This window comes from Heptranchias perlo, chromosome 44 (genome assembly GCF_035084215.1).
Source record: "Heptranchias perlo isolate sHepPer1 chromosome 44, sHepPer1.hap1, whole genome shotgun sequence".
NCBI classification, from domain to species: Eukaryota; Metazoa; Chordata; class Chondrichthyes; order Hexanchiformes; family Hexanchidae; genus Heptranchias; species Heptranchias perlo.
This window is the reverse complement of record NC_090368.1, coordinates 3,620,779-3,641,735: the sequence shown is the minus strand read 5'-3', so window position 1 is coordinate 3,641,735 and position 20,957 is coordinate 3,620,779. Positions and strand designations below refer to the sequence as shown.

Genomic DNA, 20,957 nt, shown 5'->3' with positions numbered 1-20,957 from the left:
TAAAAATCTCAGTTGGAGAGACCGTCCCAGAAAATCTAATTTCTTAGTTACGTTCAGTCGTGGGGTGGTGGCGGCGGCGGTGACTACAAATCCTAGAATGCATTGCGAAAGTGGGACGCGCATTCTCTTCTGGGAGATGTAGTTCACCGTCGGCCTTTTCCGAGAGGGCGGGTGCGAGAGGAGAACTACATTTCCCGAAAGGCATGGCGTTGGAGACGCGAAGGAGGGGCGCGTCTCCAAGAGCCCGCGGGGCGTTTCCACACCCCCGCCAATGAGAAGGCGCCACGCCATCGACACTCACGCGCGTTTAATGAATAGGATTGGGGGGGAGGGGTTTCCACACTCGTAGCTTGCGCTGACCGGTTACGTCATTTGCCCGGGCGGGCGTTTGATTGACAGCTAGCTTTGCTGGAGCGGACGGACGGACGGAGAGATGGAGTTGCACCTGCTGCTGCCGTTGGTGCACGCGCTGCTTTTGAATTCGGCTCGAGCGGCGGCCGCCGAGAGCAGCGACGTCGTCGAGCTGACGGACGCGGACTTTGAGAGCGGGGTCGCCGAGCACCAGCTCGCCCTGGTGGAGTTCTTCGCGCCTTGGTGAGCGACCCGGGACCCGGCCACCTCAATTACGCGAGCGGCCAGTTTCTGCAGGCTTTCGCGGCCTAAAATTTTGTTTCCCACCACATGATTTCCCTGCTAAATTTTATTTATATGCAATCTGAAAGGATAGACATTCCTGTCTAATGTTTTTTTTTCCCTGCACACATTTCCAATTGCAACCATTCATTGCAAATTGCAGATTTTATTTGAGGTCTTTTCAAATTGCAAATGCTGGGAATCTCAACTAAAAGTTGCAAGTCCCAATCATTTCAGGGCCTGTGGTCCTGCCAGTGATTTGCCCCCACTGTGATCTGTGCAGAGTTAGGCTGAATGCAGCCTGGGGTTGGCTGGTGTGCTGGACTTGGCCTCAGTGCCCTTGGGTTAGGGAGGGGGTGCAATATCTGGGCTGCTGCCCGTCATTGCTGTGCAGTGACCCCCCCCCACTCCCCCAACCTTGAAACGAATGGACGTTGGATAAGAGCAGGATCAAGTTTGGCTGCGATGCCCCACTTGGTTGAATAGCTTGTTTATTCAGCCCCCCCCCCCGCAGTGGGTAGGATTGGGCTTGGGTTCTGACGACTCCCACGGCAAGGCGTTTCCCGCTGATTTGAGCTGCTACGCTGGGCTCGGCTGCGATGCCCCTCAAGACCGAATGTCCCAGTTGAGGCCGCTACGCGGAGAGAGGCCTACAGGAGGGGGCGTTCCCCTCGGGATGTGTCGGAGCCCTGCCCTGCGACTCCTCCTGGGGGGGGTCCGAGTCCAGCACATCCGGGCCCCTATGGGACGGGAGGGAGTGCTCCCGGGCCCCGTCGCCTGCCTCGTTTGAAGGCCTCGGCGGACTTGCTGCCCTCGTGTGCCCGGGCACACCCTGGACGGCGGAGTGTCGGCTGAGCTGGGGATTCATTGCTGTTCGACCTCCTTGCCTTGCTCTCCAGGGGAGGGGTACACAATGGAGAACAGGCAGGATACGCTCCTGTACAGCAAGCGAAAGGGGCCCCAATTAAAATGGAATTATTGGTCCTGAGCCCCCCTGCTCGGTCGAAGAGCCCCAACAAGTTGCTCCACTTTTAAAATCTACACTGAGGCAAACCAGATTATTGCTGCAGTTGTTTTTCGGGGTAGGAGAGCCTAGCTGCTGCTGCGTCGTCACATTCCCGGCACCCTGTTTTATTTATTACGCGGTCGTGAACCTGAGGGTCAGTGACGTTTGTGCCGTTAACCTCTGACCTGCTGGGAGCAAGGACTGTGACTTAAATTTAACTTTTCTCTTGCTGGGAATTGTGGCGAATTTTGGACTGCGTAAGGCGAACTATTCGGCTGTGTGGGGCGTCGCGGTGGAGACCAATTCCGTTCTCGCCTAATGTCCACTCGCTTTCCAAAAGGATTTTTGAATAGTGATCAGGAGCTCGATCGCTCGCCTGGGGTGGCCAGGGCCAATTGCAGCAACCCTCTCGCCTCTCTGACTTATCTTCCAATTGAATTGATCTGAGTCGGCACCCCTGGGTTAAGGAGGTGGAAGACCGCACAGGGTTCACATGTTTGTGATTCGGTGACCCTTACTGGAGGGTGCTTTTTTTATGTAAAAGTCAAGGGGTGGGGAGTGGGGGACATGGTCGGGTTTGGTTGTGATGCCTCCCAAGGTTGAATAGCCCACTGACACCCACCAATTGGGCCCTGTGCCTGTGGAACCGCACCTCTTCTGGGGGGTTGCAAAGATTAAAACAAAGAAGCTTATTGAACGCTATCTCGCGTGAACTTGTTAAAAATGTTTTTAACAAATTGCAAAGTTTCTAGAGTCGACGCAGTTTAACCCGTAAAACCCTGAGTGCTCGCTGAACGAGTTTAACCCTTTCCTGCAGGTGTGGACACTGTAAACGCCTTGCGCCTGAATATGAGAAGGCTGCTACCATACTGAAAGGTTCTGTCGCTCTAATCAAGGTGAGCGTGTCTCTGGGAGGTGGTGCGTTGACGATATCTGGTGGAATGCTTTGGTTTTCGAAGGCTTGCAATTGATAGTTGCACGGAATTGGGGAAAATAGTTTTGTACTGTGCATTTAAAGCTTAATTAAAAGGATCATTTGGTCAGATGCACTTTCTATCCTGAGCAAATAATCCTGCAACTGGTGAATTTACAATGTTTCTGTAGCATAACGTCCCAAATTAAGTACTTTGAATTGTAGTCACTGCCACATTTCCTACATTACAACAGTCAGTTTGGGCATAGCAAGATCCCATAAACAGCAATGAGATAATGACCAGATAATCTGTTGCAGTGATGTTGATTGAGGGATTAAAAATTGGCCCCAGGACACCGGGGAGAACGCCCCTGCACTTCTTCGAATGCTCACCTGAGAGGGGCAGCCCGGGCCTCGGTTTAACGTCTCATCCGAAAGACGGCACCTCTGACAGTGCAGCGCTCCCTCAGTACTGAACTGGGAGTGTCAGCCCGGATTTTGTGCTCGAGTCCCTGGAGTGGGACTCGAACCTTCTGACTCAGAGGCGAGACTGCTACCCACTGAGCCATGCCCTGAGACGCACAACCTAGGGACCGTGCACAACCATCGAGCAATCCGACCCAATCTTGCATGCTGGATTGTCCTGTTTGAATTTTGTGGGTCTGGAGGTTTTGGATAGGGCCGTTCTGTCATTGCTGGACAAAACCTAAATGAATTAGTATTAGCAGCCTGAGATATACACAAATTAATGGGGACGTTAATTTTGTGGCATGTGACGCTGCATGGCATGAGGCTAAATCACCCACGTGGGCAAACGATTTGAATGTTGCGAGTCCCCCTACCCCTCGTACGAAGACGGTCGTAACACGTTTTTCTTTTGGTTTGCGTGCAGATCGATTGCACCGCAAACTCGGAAAGCTGTGGTAAATACGGGGTGAGCGGTTACCCCACGCTGAAGATCTTCCGGAATGGAGAGGAGTCCGGGCCCTATGATGGGCCTCGATCAGCGGGTACGTTCCCAGGGCGAGGAACAGATCAAGAAGTGGAGGGAGGGAGGGGGGCGTGGGGGTTTAAATCAGTGTGGGTGATGCCTTTTGAAGGCTGGACAGTTTTTGTGGGGGGGGCGCGGTTTGTGTGAGTTAGCTCGATCCAGTTTTGCACCCATGAGGTTATCTGGCTCTTTCCATTGGTATTATGTTAGGGACGCGCAGGAGCTGGAGTCTGGCTGGGCTACAGCTCCACTGGTTCCCAGCTACCCAACAGTGCCACACCCGAATGGCCATTGTTCACACGCAAAGCCTGGGCAGAACATGTCGGCAGGCTATTCCATCACGCTTGCTACCGACCGTCCTTGCACACGCTTTCAGAGGGTAGTAACCAGGGGCAGGGACGCTGGCTGCTGCTCTGAATTATCACCTCTTAATTGCTCCCTCCAATCGACACACCTGCGCCCACCAGTACTTTACCCGTAATGTTACACAGCTCAAAATGCTTTCTCCAGGACACAACCCATGTTTGGAACAACCGACTGTAATTCCACCGCTGGCTATTTTCACAGTTCAGTATATAGCCACCGTTGCACTTTCCTGCGATCTCGCTGACAGCACTGGTCTGAGGATTAGAACCTGCTCTTAGTCTTAACGTTCGATACGGTCGCTAAAGCTCGCCCGTTCTGCCCCATAGATGGAATCGTGAGTCACATGAAGAAACAGGCCGGGCCCAGCTCGATGGAGTTAAAGTCTGCCGAGGAGCTTGAAAAATTCATCCATGACTTTGACGCCAGTGTTGTAGGTGAGTTCCTTTTACTTCTCCTCCCCCTCGTCTCTTGCACTCTCCTTATGGTGTAAATTAACTTCAGTGGGTAGCACTCTCACCTCAAAATCAGAAGGTCGTGGATTCAAGACTTGAGCACGCGTTCTAGGCTGGCAGTTCAGCGCAGTTCACTGACCTTCGAATGAGGCGTTAAGCCGAGACCCTGCCTGTTCAGGTGGACGTAAAGGCACTATTTGAAGAGCAGAGAGCTCTCCTTGTGTCCTGGTCAATATTTATCCCTTAACCAATGCCACTGAAAACTGATTTAATGGTCGTATGTCTCTTGCTTTTGTGGGACCCTGCTGTAAATTGGCTGCAGCTTTTATGGCCATAACAACAGTGACTGCTTTTCAAAAAGTACTGCATTGGCTCTGAAATGGAAGACAGGGATGGGAAGAGGCCATTCAGCCCCTCGAGCCTGTTCCACCATTCAGTTAGATCATGTCTGATCTGTATCTTAACTCCATCTACCCGCTTTGGTTCCATAATCCTTGATACTCTCGCCTAACATGAACCTAGCAATCTCACTTTTGACATTTTCAATTGACCTCCAGCCTCAACTGTTTTTTTTGGGGAGAGGAGGGTTCCAGATTTCCACTCCCCTTTGTGTGAAGTGCTTCCTGACATCACCCCTGAACGGCCCAGCTCTAATTTTAAGGTTCTGCCCCCTTGTTCTGGACTCCCCCTACCAGAGGAAATAGTTTCTCTCCACCTACCCTATCGAATCCCTTAACCACCTTAAACTCCTCAAATGCTTTGAGGGTATGAGAAAGGTGCTATATAAATGCAAGTTCATTCTTGCCTTTTCTTAAGGGGTTTTGTACAGTTGAGAACAGGAGGGATGTTTGAGTTTCTATAAATCTGGCACAGGCTCGATGGGCCGAATGGCCTCCTTCTGTGCAGTATGATTCTACGAAATGAGGTGTCTTGCGGCTTTGTCCTGCCCACGGATTGACAGCAGTTCCTTTCCCCAGGGTTCTTTGCTGACAGCAGCAGTGCCTCTCGAGCACAGTTCATCAAGGCTGCGAATTCTCTGAGGAACAGCTATCGATTCGCGCACACATACACCCCTGAGCTCCTGCAGCAGCACAGCGTCGACGGAGAGTACGTATAAACCACGTGCAAACACCGGGCGTGCTGAATGGGTCCTTAATCGGTGCGCGTGTCTTAAAATGTATTGAATAATGAATTGTCGATTAGGGCTATGTTTCACATGCCAGTTGAACAGGCTAGCACGGGCTGCTGTAGTACGTTTGTGAAAAGGGTAAATCAGAGGCTCCCATTAGACCATAAGAGATAGGAGTGGGCCATTCGGCCCCTCGAGCCTGCTCCGCCATTCAATGAGATCATGGCTGATCTGATTTTTACCTCAACTCCCCTTTCCCCATATCCTTTGACTCCCTTGCTGATCAAAAATGTGTCTAACTCAGCCTTGAATGTGTTCAATGACTCAGCCTCCACAGCTTTGTGGGGTAAAGAATTCCACAGATTCACAACCTTCCAGGAGAAGAAATTCCTCCTCATTTCCGTCTTAAATGGGCGACCCCTTATTCTGAGACTATGTCCCCCCTAGTTTTAGATTCCCCCATGAGGGGTAACATCCTCCTAGCATCTACCCTATCGCGCCCCCTCCTGTCCCAAGAAGATACCAAATTTTGAAACAACCGTTTTGGTAATGTTGCTCAGTCTGATTGAATTTTCACGTTTTAAATGCTGTCCTGTAATGATCAGGCTTGGCTGTCGTGTTCCTCTCTTTCCCTCCCTCCCTCCCCTCACTTCCCTTCCCTAACGATCACATAGTTGGTGAGTATGAGGCTCAGATGTGAAGGTTGGTTCCACGGGAGAGGCCAGCGTACGTCAAACCGACCCTCCCCCCCCCCCCCCCCCACCCGCATAAGCCACCCCTTCCAGGAGAGGAGGGAGAAAAACGTGGAGGAGAGTGGGGTGAACAATAGCCTATCTGCCCTGTAAAGGGTTAATTCAGTGATGCAGAAATAATTTTCTTTGTGTTAAATGCTGTGATGGCGAGAAGCCCTTGCCCTCCCTTTCCCCTCCCCCCCCCGTTACATAGAAGGCCATTCAGCCCCTCGAGCCTGTTCTGCCGTTCAATTAGATCGCAGCTGATCTGTATCTTAACTCCACATCTACGCATCTTGGTTCCGTAACTCTTGATACCCTCGCCTAACAAAAATCTATCAATCTCAGTTCTGAAATTTTCAATTGACCCCCGACCTCAACAGCTTTTTGGGGGAGAGTGTTCCAGATTCCCACTCCCCTTTGTGTGAAGAAATGCTTCCTGACATCACTCCTGAGCGGCCTACCTCTAATTTTAAGGTTATGCCCCCTTGTTCTGGACTCTCTCCCACCAGAGGAAATAGTTTCTCTCTGTCTACCCTATCGACTCATTTAATCATCTTAAACACCTCAATGAGATAACCCCTTAATCTTCTACACTCGCGGGAATACAAGCCTAGTGTCTTCTCCCTTCCCCAGCCTCAAACACCAGCTTAAATCCAATCCTCCGGGAGAGGGGGGGGGGGGGAAATACCCCAAAGCAAAATGTTTCTTTGTGCCACTGTGCATCAGTGAGAGGGGGCTGGTAAAATTGGTGGGAGTGGGAGCACAAAAAGATTAAAGCAAGCATTCACTTGCCCAGATTGATTGTTTTCTTTTTGTGAGGAGTTTAAGATGCTCTCTCTTCTTTTAAAGGGCCGTAATTCTGTTCCGACCCCCACGCCTGGCAAACAAATTTGAGGAGAGCAAGGTGATGGTTGACGATTTGTCCTCCAGCACCAAGATCACAAAGTTCGTCAAGGAGAACAGGTGCGGTTTGCTTCAGCAGTTACGGGATTTATATCGACCCGTGGTTTTAACATCTAGGCGGGGCGCCACGAGAGGGTGCAGCTGAGAGAATCGCACGTGACTGCAATGAGGATAAGCTCCCTCAAGTCTCGGAGAATCCCAGCTGAAGGGCTAAGGCCCCTGATGCAGGCTACTGTCACGGTTGGCTAGAGTTGGGGGGGCGGGGTGGTGGGAGGGGAAGATGAGACGAGGTATATTGGGTAGTAGTGGTTCGGCTGTGATTTATCAGACACAAGATAAAGGTTGAGTGGGCAGCACTCTCGCCTCTTGAGTCAGATGGTCGAGGGTTCGAGCCCCCACTCCAGAGACTTGAGCATATGATCCAGGCCGACACTCCCGGTGCAGTACTGAGGGAGCGCTGCCCTGTCGGAGGTGCCGTCTTTCAGATGAGATGTTAAAACGAGGCCCCGCCTGTGATCTCAGGTGGGACCTCAGGACGTCCCAAAGCCCTTTACAGCCAATGAAGTACTTTTTGAAGTGTAGTCACTGTTGTAATGTAGGCAGCCAATTTGCGCACAGCAAGATCCCACAAACAGTAATAAGATGATGACCAGATAATCCGTTTTTAATGTTGGTTGAGGGATAAATATTGGCAAGGACACCGGGGAGAACTCCCCAGCTCCTCTTCAAAAGTGCCGTGGGATCTTTTAAAATTCCTGAGAGGGGCAGACGGGGCCTCGGTTTAACGTCTCATCCAAATTATGGCACCTCCGACAGTGCAGCACTCCCTCCGGCACTGGAGTGTCAGCCTGGATTATACCTTCATTTTTAAAAAAAAAGAATACTTCATTGGCTGTAAAGCGCTTTGGGACGTCCCGAGGTCATGAAAGTTGCTATATAAATGCAAGTTCTTCCTTTTATAACCCCCCCCCCCATTGAAATATTAATTGCCACACAGTCCAGAAGTTTATCACTGTGCTAATGAACACTTAATTACGGGGAACTTCATTGCTAAATCCCTTCCCTGGTGCGAAACTGTGCCACACACAAATTGGTGAGGAGGGGGTTCCCAGATTGATCCTGGGCCCGGTTGGTCATAACTGGAGTGAGGTGCGGTGCTGCAGTAGCCCTTGGTGTCTCTGGGTTGGGGGTGTGGCGTCAACCAGGGGCTCTGCTTCTACGTTCAAGGCGCTATATAAATGCAGTCTTGATTTGTAGACCAGCTGCAATTCGGGCAACTTGACTGTTTCCTGGGTTTGCTAGTACTTTTGAGAGTTCCACCAGGAAGGTAGGCAGATTCTCAACAGCCGCCTGTTCCAGAAACTTTAGCGCTGCTACCGGCCCGTTGCGACCTGGAGAGACGGCTTTCTCTAAAATTGTGATAAGCTCCATATTTATGAATCTCGGGTGGGAAACGACAAGGATTTTTTTCAAGCAGAAACGGTTCTGGTTTGCTTATTTGGCCCTATCCAACAGCTCTTGGAAAGTTCACTGGGAATGGGGGTGGGGAGATGAGGACACAATCGGATGCAACCATTGTGGTCCCCTGCAATGGAATAACCTGCAGACACTGCACGTGGACGAGTTGCTGGCGGGCGGCTTGTGCCCACGGTACTGGACCCCAGCACAGGTAATCACTGCAGCTTTTACATGTGCTTCCCTGTTATGGGGAGCCATTTGCCGATGTGTATTGTATTGATCAGACTTTGATCTTCCTGTTTCCTGTAGCTATGGGATTTGTCCCCACCTGACCCTCGATAACAAGGATCAGATGAGCGGGAAGGATCTGCTGACTGCGTATTACGAGGTGGATTATGACAAGAACCCCAAAGGGACCAACTACTGGAGGAACAGGTACTGGGGGAGAGGGGGTGAGGGGCAACCCCTTTGGCAAGCTTTTGACGGGGAGTTGGTGTTTCGAGGGGGAAGAGGAGAGGAGTTGAATAGACATCCCCCCCTGCAATTGAAAACTGAGTTGAGAGCAGAGATCAGGCTTTTTTCCACAGCTAGGGTGAAAATGCAGGAGAGTTCCCCACTCAAATCTTTATATAGAGGCCAGAGAATAGATTGTTTATCTCACAGCCCCAGGAGGGGGGAGAAATGGTGAGGAACAACTGAATCACCAGTTTTTGCCGCTCCCATCCCCTCCTCTCCTGACTCCCTGCAGTACAGCTCCTCGGATGTCTGAGCAGAATGAATGCTAATCATGCCGGCTTTTTGACTGTGGGGGGCATCACAGCCCTTGCACCGCCCCTGTGCGCACCTGATGACGTGCGTGCACACGCTTCCCGCAGGGTTTGCTGGGATCAGCGAGGGCCCGGGCTTATTTCCTCCCCTTTGTTAGCCCAGGTGGACTGAAGCAGTCTCTCCCATCGCCACCCCACCCTCCTAACGCTGCCTTGGCTGAATGAACACAAATCAGGAAGCAAACCTTTGGACTGCCGTGTTCTGCACGTCTTGCCTATTCACTGGCTGAACCTGCCGTCAGAGAGAGTGAGAAACACTTTCAAAGGTAATTGTAGTGGGGGTGGTGTGCTGGAGCTCTGCTGGGATTTGATATGAAGGCTAGACCTTTCTGCGTAGGAGGGAAGGAACATCGTTCCAGTGTCGCTCTTGCACCCAGTGAGTAATTTTGGAAAATCAGACAGCACAGGAGGAGGCCATTCAGCCCATCCTGCCTGTGCCGGCCCTTTGAAAGGGCTATCTAATCAGGCCCACTCCCCCTGCTCTTTCTGCAAAGTTAGCCGTGGCTCTGACTCTCGCCCGAGTCAGAAGGTTGTGGGTTCAAGTCCCACTCCAGAAACTCGAACGCAAAAATCATGGCTGAAATTCCAGTGCCAGTACTGAGGGAGCGCTGCACTGTCGGAGGTGCTGCCTTTCGGATGAGATGTTAAACCCAGGCCCTGTCTGTCTCCTCGGCTAGATGCAGAAGATCCCTCTGCACCATTCGAAAAGCAGGGGAGTACTCCGTGGTGTCCTGGGCCAATATTTATCCATCAACCAACATCAAAACTGATGATCTGGTCATTGTCACATTGCTATTTGCGGGATCTTGCTGTGTGCAAGTTGGCTGCCACGTTTCCTACATTACAACAGTGACCTTTCAAGTATGGACCCAGTTCCCTTTTAAAATGTTACGACTGAACCTGGTGGGAGTGGGACGGCTTCACGTTGTCTCAGGAAATGGTGAAGGGAGACGGTGCAGAAAGTATCTTTAATTAAGTTGCAATTTTTAAAATCTCTTTCCCCCCACCCCCCCGGTCTCAGGGTCATGATGATTGCCAAGAAGTTCGTGGAGGCTGGCAAGAAGTTGAGTTTTGCGATAGCGAACCATCGAGACTTTGCTTACGAAGTGTCCGAGTTTGGTTTGGACAAAGTCTCTGGAGAGGTCCCCGTGGTGGCAATTAAAACGGTCAAGGGCGAGAAGTATGTTATGCACGAGGAATTTACGTAAGTTGATACCTTGGACCCCTCCTCCACCCCCCCCCCCCCCTTTTTAATGACCTGTGGATTTCCATCTGTCTACTTTGCCAGGGTTTACTTAACAGCAACTGGACATGCTAGCATGAAGGGACACCACTCTAGCAGCGGAAGGTTACACTTTGCATTACATGGTTTACATAGAATTCACAGCACAGAAACAGGCCATTCGGCCCGACTAGTGCCGGTGTTTATGCTCCATGTGAGCCTCCTCCCACCCCTACTTCATCTCACCCTATCACCATATCCTTCTATTCCTTTCTCCCTCATGTACTTATCTAGCTTCCCCTTAAATCCATCTCTGCTATTCGCCTCAACCACTCCATGTGGTAGCAAGTTCCATATTCTCACCACTCTCTGGGTAAAATTTCTCTTGAATTTATTAGTGATTATCTTATATTTATGGCCCCCAGTTTTGGCCTCCTCCACAAGTGGAAACATCTTCTCTACATCTACCCTGTTGAACCCCTTCATAATCTTGAAGACCTCTATCAGGTCACCCCTCAGCCTTCTCTTTTCTAGAGAAAAGAGCCCCAGCCTGTTCAGCCTTCCCTGATAGTTATAACCTCTCTCAGCACTGGTATCGTCCTTGTAAATCTGCAACAATTATAAAACGGTCTGGTTTACGATTAACAAGTACAGTCCCCGCCACTTACACTGCCCCTGCTTTTCAGTGGCAGCAGCTTGTGTGTCCCTGGGCTATGAAGAGTGCAAAAGTCAAATGAGGGGAGTTCCTGCTCCTGATTGCTATCCAGTGCCGGGGAGTTACTGGATCACCGTCTAGGCTCATGCCTGAGATTGGCCACGTGGATGAGTAATTGGGTGGCTGCTCAGCGCCCGTGAGCTTGTATTCAGCAAGGAGTTGATGCTTTCTGAGCATGAGGAGTTACAGTTGGAATGAGGTGAAGCTCCCCTAGGACGAGACGGGGGTCCTACCAAGCTATGAGAAGCCCTATCTAAAAGTGTTACTGGCAAAACATTTAACACCAAATTGTTACAAGCATGTCATGGCCCACTTTATGACCAGATGAATTTTGGACCATCCAAGTGTGACCTCCTACATGTATCTTCAGCTTTTGTAAAGTCGTGTTCTAGGTTTCTTCACATGTATTTTATTATCGTCCCAAATTAATTCACCCCCCCCCCCCCCCCAATTACTAGAGTAAACTATGGGTAATCAGAGTCTGGTTCCTGTCCTTGGCTGACCATGAGCTCTGGTAGTCCATGAGGGCCCCAGACGATATCTCTGGGGCTTGTGGGCAGGGTGTGGGGTCGTTGTAACTCCGTCTGATGAGGCCTTTCCTTCTGACTTTCAGCCGTGACGGGAAAGCCTTCGAACGTTTCCTGCACGATTACTTTGATGGGAGGTTGAAGCCCTATCTCAAATCTGAGCCCGTTCCCGAGAAGAATGATGGGCCTGTCAAGGTGGGTCCAGACTGGTGTAGACAAGGTGCTCTCCATTCACTAGACGAGGCGGGGGTCCTACCAAGCAATGAGAAGCCCTACCTAAAAGAGTGTTACTGGTAAAATATTTAACACCAAATTGTAACAGGCGTGCATCTGATGTACAATTTTAATTGGATACACTTTTTTATATATAATATGCCGCATCAAGGTTGTAAAGGATATGGGGAGAAGGTGAGGTGAATGAAGTGGTGATTAGATGATAATCACAATATGGCCCCTCCCTATCTCTGTAACCTCCAGCCCTACAATCCCCCCTGCGCTCCTCCAATTCTGGCCTCTTGTCCATTCCCCGATTTCCCTCGCCCCACCACTGGCGGCTGTGCCTTCAGTCGCCTAGGGCCTAAGCTCTGGAATTCCCTCCCTAAACCTTTCCACTGCTCTCCTCCTTAAAACCTGTCTCTGACAAAGCCTTTGGTCACCTGACCTAATCTCTCTTTCGGCGGCTCGGTGCCAGATTTAATTTGATAATCGCTCCTGTGAAGCGCCTTGGGATGTTTTACCACATTAAAGGCGCTATATAAATGCAGGTTGTTGAAATCGAACTTGTCGCACAGCCAATGACCCTAACTCATTCTAACACCATGTATCCTTCTAACATTCCTCTCTGCACTTTTCAGCTGAGACATTCTCCCATTTTATTTTAATTCTGGACTGATGTTGTTTGGTGCACTCGCCCTGGGAATAGTACTTCTGTCGCTGTGCAAATTGGGCCTGGGCTGTAGGAAGTTTGTTCTCCCCTTGAAAGGGTGGTGGAAGCAGATTCAATAGTAATCTTCAAAGGGGAATTAAATATATACTTGAAAAGGAAGAATTTGCAGGGCTACAGGGAAAGAGTTGGGGGGAGTGGGACTAATTGGCTCACGCTTTCAAAGAGCCGTCACAGGCACGATGGGCCGAATGGCCTCCTTCTGCTCTGTGTGATTCCTGAGAGAGCGCGTTCACTGACGGCAGGGTTTTTTTTCCCCCTTTGTGTCCAGGTGGTTGTAGCTGAGAACTTTGATGAGGTGGTGAATGATGAGTCGAAAGATGTCCTGATTGAGTTTTACGCCCCCTGGTGCGGTCACTGCAAGAACCTGGAACCAAAGTACAAGCAGCTGGGAGAGATGGTAAGTGACGGCCTTACTCTCAATTTACCCTTCGTTCACTTCCTATTGTCTGCTGAAGAAGGTGACTCTTCCTAGGATACAGAGGAGGGCAATTAGCCCCCCTCCCCCTACGAGGCCAGATATTGTGGCCCTACTGTTGCCCTGGCTGAGATCAGGTACCTTGGCACAAACCAAAGATTAAACCTTGCCCTGTTTGACTCAGTAGAGTAGTGAATTTACCAGTTCACCTGCTGAACATAAGAACTAGGAGCAGGAGTCGGACATTCGGCCCCTCGAGCCTGCTCCATCATTCAATCAGATCATGGCTGATCATCGACCTCAGCTCCACTTTCCTGCCCGATCCCCATTTCCCTTGATTCCCCTAGAGTCCAAAAATCTATCGATCTCAGCCTTGAATATACTCAATGACTGAGCATCCACAGCCCTCTGGGGTAGAGAATTCCAAACGTTCACAACCCTCTGAGTGAAGAAATTCCTCCTCATCTCAGTCCTAAATGGCCGACCCCTTATCCTGCGACTATGTCCCCTAGTTCCAGACTCTCCAGCCCGGGGAAACAGCCTCTCAGCATCTACCCTGTCAGGGCCCCTAAGAATTTTATTCGTTTGAATGAGATCACCTCTCAGTCTTCTAAACTCCAGAGACTATAGGCCCATTCTACTCAACCTCTCCTCATAGGACAACCCCCTCATCCCAGGAATCATGCCTATAAATGCTGTCTGGAAACTTGTCGGAGAAAACTTTTAACACTGATTATGTTCTGCATAAGGTCACTGACGCCAGCTCTCGAACTGCTTGTGTTACAGGTCAGGAGTGATCCTAATATAGTGATTGCCAAGATGGATGCCACGGCCAATGACGTGCCTTCTGTTTATGATGTGCGAGGGTAAGAACGTCACTGGGTAGCATTTGCCGCAGCAAGCTGCTCGTTATAACTTTAAACTTGTGAAATGTTTTGTTCCGTGGTACTACAGGAGAGTGCCTTGGGGCTGTTGGTATGGTTGCAAACACTCTGGGAATATCCTGCTGTTTTGGGGGTGGGTCAAGATAATTTGTTTCTGCACTTGGGCCTGTGTGGTAGTCTTGCTAGAATGGGCCTCCCTTGCTTTTAGGGCCAGTAAGGATAGGCATGTATAGATTATTAAATAGAGTAAGCTAGTTGGCATTATATTATATTGAGCTAGTTGGGTTAAAACACATTTCAGAAAGACACTCGGATGTACCAGACAGGCTTTTAGTGTGAGAAAAGGACTCCAGTACAGATGTGGCCATTTGCAATAAAGATTGGGACAGATAAGATAGCAGCTGTATCAGTAGCATACACCCAGAATGTGGTGATATATGGGACCCACATTTGTCCTATGTAATTAAACCTATAAATATACAACACACTGGAGCTCCCTGGGGATCTTCCATCTAGTCTTGCTGAGGCTAGTGTAAGCGGTCAAGACAACACACTTGCGATCTCCTGCTGAGTCCTTGGTACGTGAGTATAATTGGTATCTATATCTCATATACTGCATGTAGGGAGTTGTGCTTTTATTATCTCATTGACTTGATTTGATAAAGAGTATTAACCAGACCTTTTCACTGTTGTCCTAGTCCTTGAACTTGTATTTGAGGTAAAGGGTATATGACAATATCCTATAATACCTCCACATAAAGGATGTATGAGAAGATCCCATATTAATCCAACTTGGGCCGGCTGCTGTTAACTTGCGATTCCATTCCAAGTTTGTCCTCGCTTCCACTCTTGGCAAATGGTCTGGGTGCGACTGGCCCTCTTTACTGTGTAGATTCTCAGGAAGGGTCTCCAGAGGGCTTGGAACTGCTGGGTGACATCCACACATTACCCGCTGAGACTCCCCATTGTTTCCACAAGCAATTCACTTGGCTTAAGAACAGAAAATGCTGGAGAAGCTCAGCAAGTCGGGCAGTTCACTTGGCTTGTTGGCCCAGAGATGCAAGCTGTACAATGTTGAGGTTGCACTGGTTTTTTTTCTAAAACTCCCCTCACATTTGATCCCCAGACTATGCTGAATTGGCCAATCTCGACTCCAGTGGCAGTTGGACTGATGCATTTGGCCTGAGGAATCTATGCTTGCAATCAGCAAGGCTTCCTGCTGCTAATCCCTCAAACTTCAGAGGGAAAAATATCCCATAGCAGGTTGCAGAGACTAGGCTTGTATTCCCTCGAGTATAGAGGATTAAGGGGTGATCTTTAAGTTGATTAAAGGGATGCGATAGGGTAGATAGAGAGAAACTGTCCTCTGGTGGGTAGAGTCCAGAACAAAGAGGGCATAATCTTAAAATTAGAGCCAGGCAGTTCAGGGGTGATGTCAGGAAGCACTTCTTCACACAAAGGGGAGTGGAAATCTGGAAAACTCTCCCCCAAAAAGCTGCTGAGGCTGGGGATCAATTGAAAATGTCAAAACTGAGATTGTTAGGTAAGGGTATTAAGGGTTACGGAACCAAGGCGGGTAGATGGAGTTAGGATACAGATCAGCCATGATCTAATTGAATGGCGGAACAGGCTCGAGGGGCTGAATGACCTCCTCCTGTTCCTATAAGTAAGCTAGGAAACCTGGTCCCTGTGTTACTCTGCAGAATGGATGGAGACTTCAAAACTGAAGAGAATATGTATAAAATACTCAGTGGATTTATCCCTGTCTTAATTTGTTTGCAGGTTCCCGACTATTTATTTTGTTGCTGCGGGAATGAAACAGTCTCCAAAGAAGTATGAGGTACAGTATTTAACTTTATTGTGGGGGGGGGGGAGAGAAAAGGAGAAGAGAAATTCCCCCCGCCCCCCGAGCTTCCAGCTGCTGGGAAAGTTATCACTGCAATCCGGAGATTGTCCTGAATCCTAGATAGTAGAAAGTGTAGTTAGAAAGACTTGCATTTATATAGTGCTGTTAACGTGGTTAAAAACATCGCAAGGTGCTTCTCGGGAGCGTTACCAGACAAAAATTGACCCTGAGCCACAGAGAAGCCACCAAAAGCTTGGTCAAAGAGGTAGATTTTAAGGAGGGTCTTAAAGGAGGAGGGAGAGGCGGAGAGGTTTAGGGAGGGAATTCCAGAGCTTAGGGCCGAGGCAGCTGGAGGCATGTCGCCAATGGTGGAGCGAAGGAAATCGGGGGATGCACAAGAGGCCAGAATTGGAGGAGAGCAGAGATCTCGGAGGGTTGTAGGGCTGGAGGAAGTTACGGAAATAGGGGGTGGGGGCAACAAACATTCCAAAATACTTCCCGTGCAGTTAATTACTTTGAGATGTAGTGATTGTTATGTAAGCAAATGCAGCAGCCATTTTGCATACAGTAAGATCCCACATGGCAATAAGAACAACCAGTTAATCTGTTCCTGGTGGGGTGTTGATGAGGCCGGTATGTTAACTGGGGCACTGGGAGAACTGCATGATCGTCATGGCATCTTCAACACGTAGCTGGAACAGGCAGAGGCAACCTCCGTTTAACATCTCAACCAAAGGGTTATGCCTCCAACAACGTAGCATTCGCTCTGTACTCTTGTTACTCCATTGTGCAGTGAAAGAAAAGAAAGAACTTGCATTTCTACAGCACCTTTCACAACCCCAGGATGTCCCAAAGCGCTTTACAACCAATGAAATACTTTTTTGACGTGTAGTCTCTGTTGTAATGTAGGAAACGTGGCAGCCAATTTGCGCACAGCAAGGGTCCCACTAACAGCAAACAGATAATCTGTTTTAGTGATGTTAGTTGAGAGGTTTATATTGGCCAGGACACCAGGGAGAAATCTCCTGTTCTTTGAAATGGTGTCGTGGGATCTTTTATGTCCACCTGAGGGGGAAGACGGGGCCTCATTTAATGTCTTGTCCGAAACACGGCACCTCCAACATTGCAGCACTCCCTCAGTACGGCACTGGGAGTGTCGGCCGAGCTTATACGCTCAAGTCCCTGGAGTGGGACTTGAACCCACAACAATCTGACTCCGAGGCGAGAGCGATACCCACTGTGGGAATTGGCTCCCGCGTTTCCTACATTACAACGGTGACTACACTTTTAAAAAGTACTTCATGGGCTGTAAAGCGCTTTGGGGCATCCTGAGGTGGTGAAAAGGCGCTGTATGAATCAAGCCCTTTCTTTAGTGGGCACACACTTGGATGATGTTGCACCACTGCTTGTGGGGACTGCAGCCGCAGCGTGAAGACGGTGCTTTTGGGTCTTTATCACTTTGTCCTTCCTCTTATTTGGTTCTCAGGGGGGCCGCGAAGTCAGCGATTTCCTGAGCTACTTGAAGAAGGAAGCAAGTAGCCCGCTAGTTACAGAGGGAGAAGAGACGAGAGCGGAGAAGGAACTGTGAACGAGACGGGAAGACGAGATCAACACGCAACGATACTAATATAACCATTTAATTTTTTAAAAATGAGATCGGAGAGAAATTGCAACCTGGAAATTGGAGGTGCTGCGTGGTTGACTAGCACTTTGCAAGTACATTCGTAATAATTTACCGAGATTAGCCGTATCTGTGACAGCTTCCCAGTGTTTAAGGTTAACCGGCCATCGTTTAGCTGCGGGCGGATTTTCCGTAACGTTGCCACCAACTCATCTTGCGTCTTGTACCTAAAAGAGGAAATGAGTACAAAAGTCAGCAGCTGAAAGTTTGGACTCCAATGACCCTGTCTCTCCTCTTTCAGACGCTGACAGCTGCTTACGTATTCCAGCGTTTTCCCCTCCCACCTTTTTTTATTTCCTGTTTCCAGCATTTGACGATTTATCTTTTCCTCTTCCATCTTTGGCTCGTGGAGGTCCAGTTTACAGAGGTATAAATGATTAGAAAGCAGTATTTGATCTGCCTTAATAGACCGACTCCTATTTCTGCCCACTGGGTTGCCACTTAATTGGCAGACGTGCTATAAAATCAGGGGAGTGTTTTCCCAGTCTTGCCTCAGTGCAGGGGTATCCTACATGTGAGTAGCATTTCTCCTTGGCCAATGGGCGATTTGCACTGACACTCATAAAACACAAACCGTACTCGAGATTAAAATGAGTCCTAAGAAGACGACAGAAGTATTTTTTAAAAAACCGATGCAGCATTTTAGAACATCTCCGGTGGGGGGGGGGGGGGGATTTTACCCCTCGCCCTCTTGCCTTTCACTTTCCCAGCATTTCGACTCTGTCGGTTCCTACTAGAACTGTACAGTGCAGCCTGCAGGTTCTAGTTTGATGAGGGGCAAGTTCCATCTGGTCCTGCTGGTATTTTCCTTGCATGCCTCATTCCGTGCTGTCTTTCCCCGACCTCCCTTCAAAGTGCTGCTGCTGTCTTAACTCATCCGGGTTGACTTTGACTGTCATTGAATACCAAATTCCTGTCGGGAGGATCCAACTCCCTACCACGTTTTCCCGGACAGCTCCATCCCCGTTTTTTGTAACGTGCGCTGCTATGGAATTACTGACAGGGAATGGCATTCACAAGTGATCCCAGCGAACGGGAGGAGTTTTTGCATATCTGCTCCTGCACAAGGGAACATTTCAAGTTTCCGTTCCATGTGGATGTAAAACTTCGTCCCTTTGCCCTGACGAAACACTACGCTAGTTATTCTTGCACAGTAACCTGGTTATTAAATGCAACTTGTCGGGATCGTGTGGAAACCGTGTTTTTTGTGGGGGGGGGAATTCTGCCTCCAGAAAATGTCCAATGGGATGGAATGGTGCTGAATAGGAATAATGGAAATTGTTTTTTCAATAAATCAATTAAATCTTCTTTGTATTCCTGTGTTTCTTGCCAATGTGCAGTTTCATTGTTAAAGAAAGAAATTGCATTTATATAGCGCCTTACACTGCCTCAGGATGTCCCGTAGCGCTTTACAGCCAATGAAGTACTTTTTTTTGAAGTGCAGTCACTGTTGTAATGTAGGAAACACGGCAGCAAACTTGTGCGCAGCAAGGTCCCACAAACATCCTAATAACTTGTTCTAGGTGTTGTTTGAGGGATAAATGTTGGCCACGACACCAGGAAGAACTCCCCTGCTCTTTGAAGTGGGCGTGGGATTTTTTTACAACCACCTGAGAGGGCAGACGTGGCCCAGTTTACTGATTGTGCCCAGTTGTAGCCCAAAAGGAGCTGGTGTGTGCTTTTGTAAACAGGTTAATGCACCACTTTCCTGGCTGAGCTGCTTGAGAAAGACCAGGAGGTTTGATCCCCAGTTTATGATGTGTTAACTAATTTCAGCTTGGAGGATGGTAACAGGGGTATTATAAATTGGCTTGGGGGAGGGGGGGGGAGGGTGAGAAATCAGCCCGATTCTACATTGACCCATGTTGATTAACACTGAGGACAGATTTGGGCCTGGCTGCAACGCCCATGTGGTTGAATAGCCTGCCAATAGTCATTGTTTAGGCTCATACATGCATAAGCGAGTGAGGTATTAGAGGGAAATTGATGCCCAATGAGCCATGCATTTTCCCCCCTGTTCAAGGCATATGGGCATCGCTAACCAGGCTGGCATTTACTGCCCATCGCTAGTTACAATGAGGGTTTTGCTAGACCACTTAAGAGGGCGGTTAAGAGTCAACTGAGTTGAGGTGGGACTGGAGTTATATAGACCCAGACTGTGTAAGGACAGCAGGTTTCCTACCCTGAAGGAATTAATGAACCAGTTGGGATTTTACAACAATCTGACAGCTTGCAGGTACCACCTCTTTTTTAAAAAAAATTATTACCGCAGTGAACAGTCAATACCCTCAGGAGAGATGGGTAGAGATTTCTGTCTACTGTGGCATTGGTTATGAGCATAATGTAAAAAAAATACATTACATACTCTGAAAATGTACTTTAAATAGTTACTTTATTTCCTCATGACTCTGATCTTGTTTTTTCATGGAAACACATCTGGTTTCCCTTTGCAAATTTCTGCTGGCAGTGCAAGAGACTGTTGTGGAGGATTGCAGGCACTAAACTACCCTATCTCTCCCTAGTGGAAAATGTTCAGGCTTCATTGCAGTGTGATATCTTAGAAACAAAGCTTGTATTTATATCGTGCCTCTGGACGTCTCAAAAGCGCTTTACAGCCAATGATGTACTTTTTGAAGTGGTCACTGTCAGAATGCAGGCAACGTGGCAGCCAATTTTGTGCACAGCAAGATCCCACAAACAGCAATGAGATAAATGACTAGATAATCGGTTCCTAAAGATTGGCCAGGGCACAACTCCCCTGCTCTTCTTCCAAATAATGCCGTGGGATCTTTTACGTCCACCTGAGAAGGCCGACTGGGCCCTGGTTTAACATCTCATGCCGAAAGACGGCACCTCAGACAGTGCAGCACTCCCTCAGTGCTGCCTTGAAGCGTCCAGCCTGCGCTCAGGTCTCTGGAGGGGGACTTGATGCCACAATCTTTTGACTCTTGAGGCGAGAGTGCTACTCACTGGGCCACGGCTGACACTTTGTAAGGGAGGTGTGATAGTGATTAAGAACTCCGGCTAATTTTAACCTCCTTCCTAATGTTGGAAACCCAATGTTAGCACCCACTGCTCTCTGCATTGACATCAGTCGGTTAACACACCAGCTGATGAACACTTGTCAAACGCAGGTAATCACTGAATCAAATGCAAAAATACTGCAGATGCTGGAAATCTGAAATAAAGGACTTCGACCTGAAACGTTAACTCGTTTTTTCTTTGTCCGCAGATGTCTGCCTCACTTGCTGAACTTTTCCAGCATTTTCTGTTTTAATTCCAGGTAATTACTGGCCCCTGAGACCAGCC

At 48.9% G+C, this 20,957-nt stretch overlaps 1 protein-coding gene across 1 annotated transcript; it reads left to right on the top strand.

The window, feature by feature from the left end:
* Window positions 1-378: 378 nt before the first annotated feature.
* Window positions 379-18,955, top strand: LOC137306615 (protein disulfide-isomerase A3-like). The gene is made up of 13 exons (XM_067975916.1): window positions 379-594; window positions 2,457-2,535; window positions 3,445-3,562; window positions 4,236-4,343; window positions 5,339-5,468; window positions 7,074-7,187; window positions 8,895-9,020; window positions 10,434-10,616; window positions 11,963-12,071; window positions 13,091-13,219; window positions 14,024-14,103; window positions 15,904-15,961; window positions 17,454-18,955. The coding sequence occupies exons 1-13, from the start codon at window positions 434-436 to the stop codon at window positions 17,553-17,555; spliced, it is 1,497 nt and encodes a 498-aa protein (XP_067832017.1). The 5' UTR covers window positions 379-433; the 3' UTR covers window positions 17,556-18,955.
* The last annotated feature ends 2,002 nt before the right edge of the window (window positions 18,956-20,957 follow it).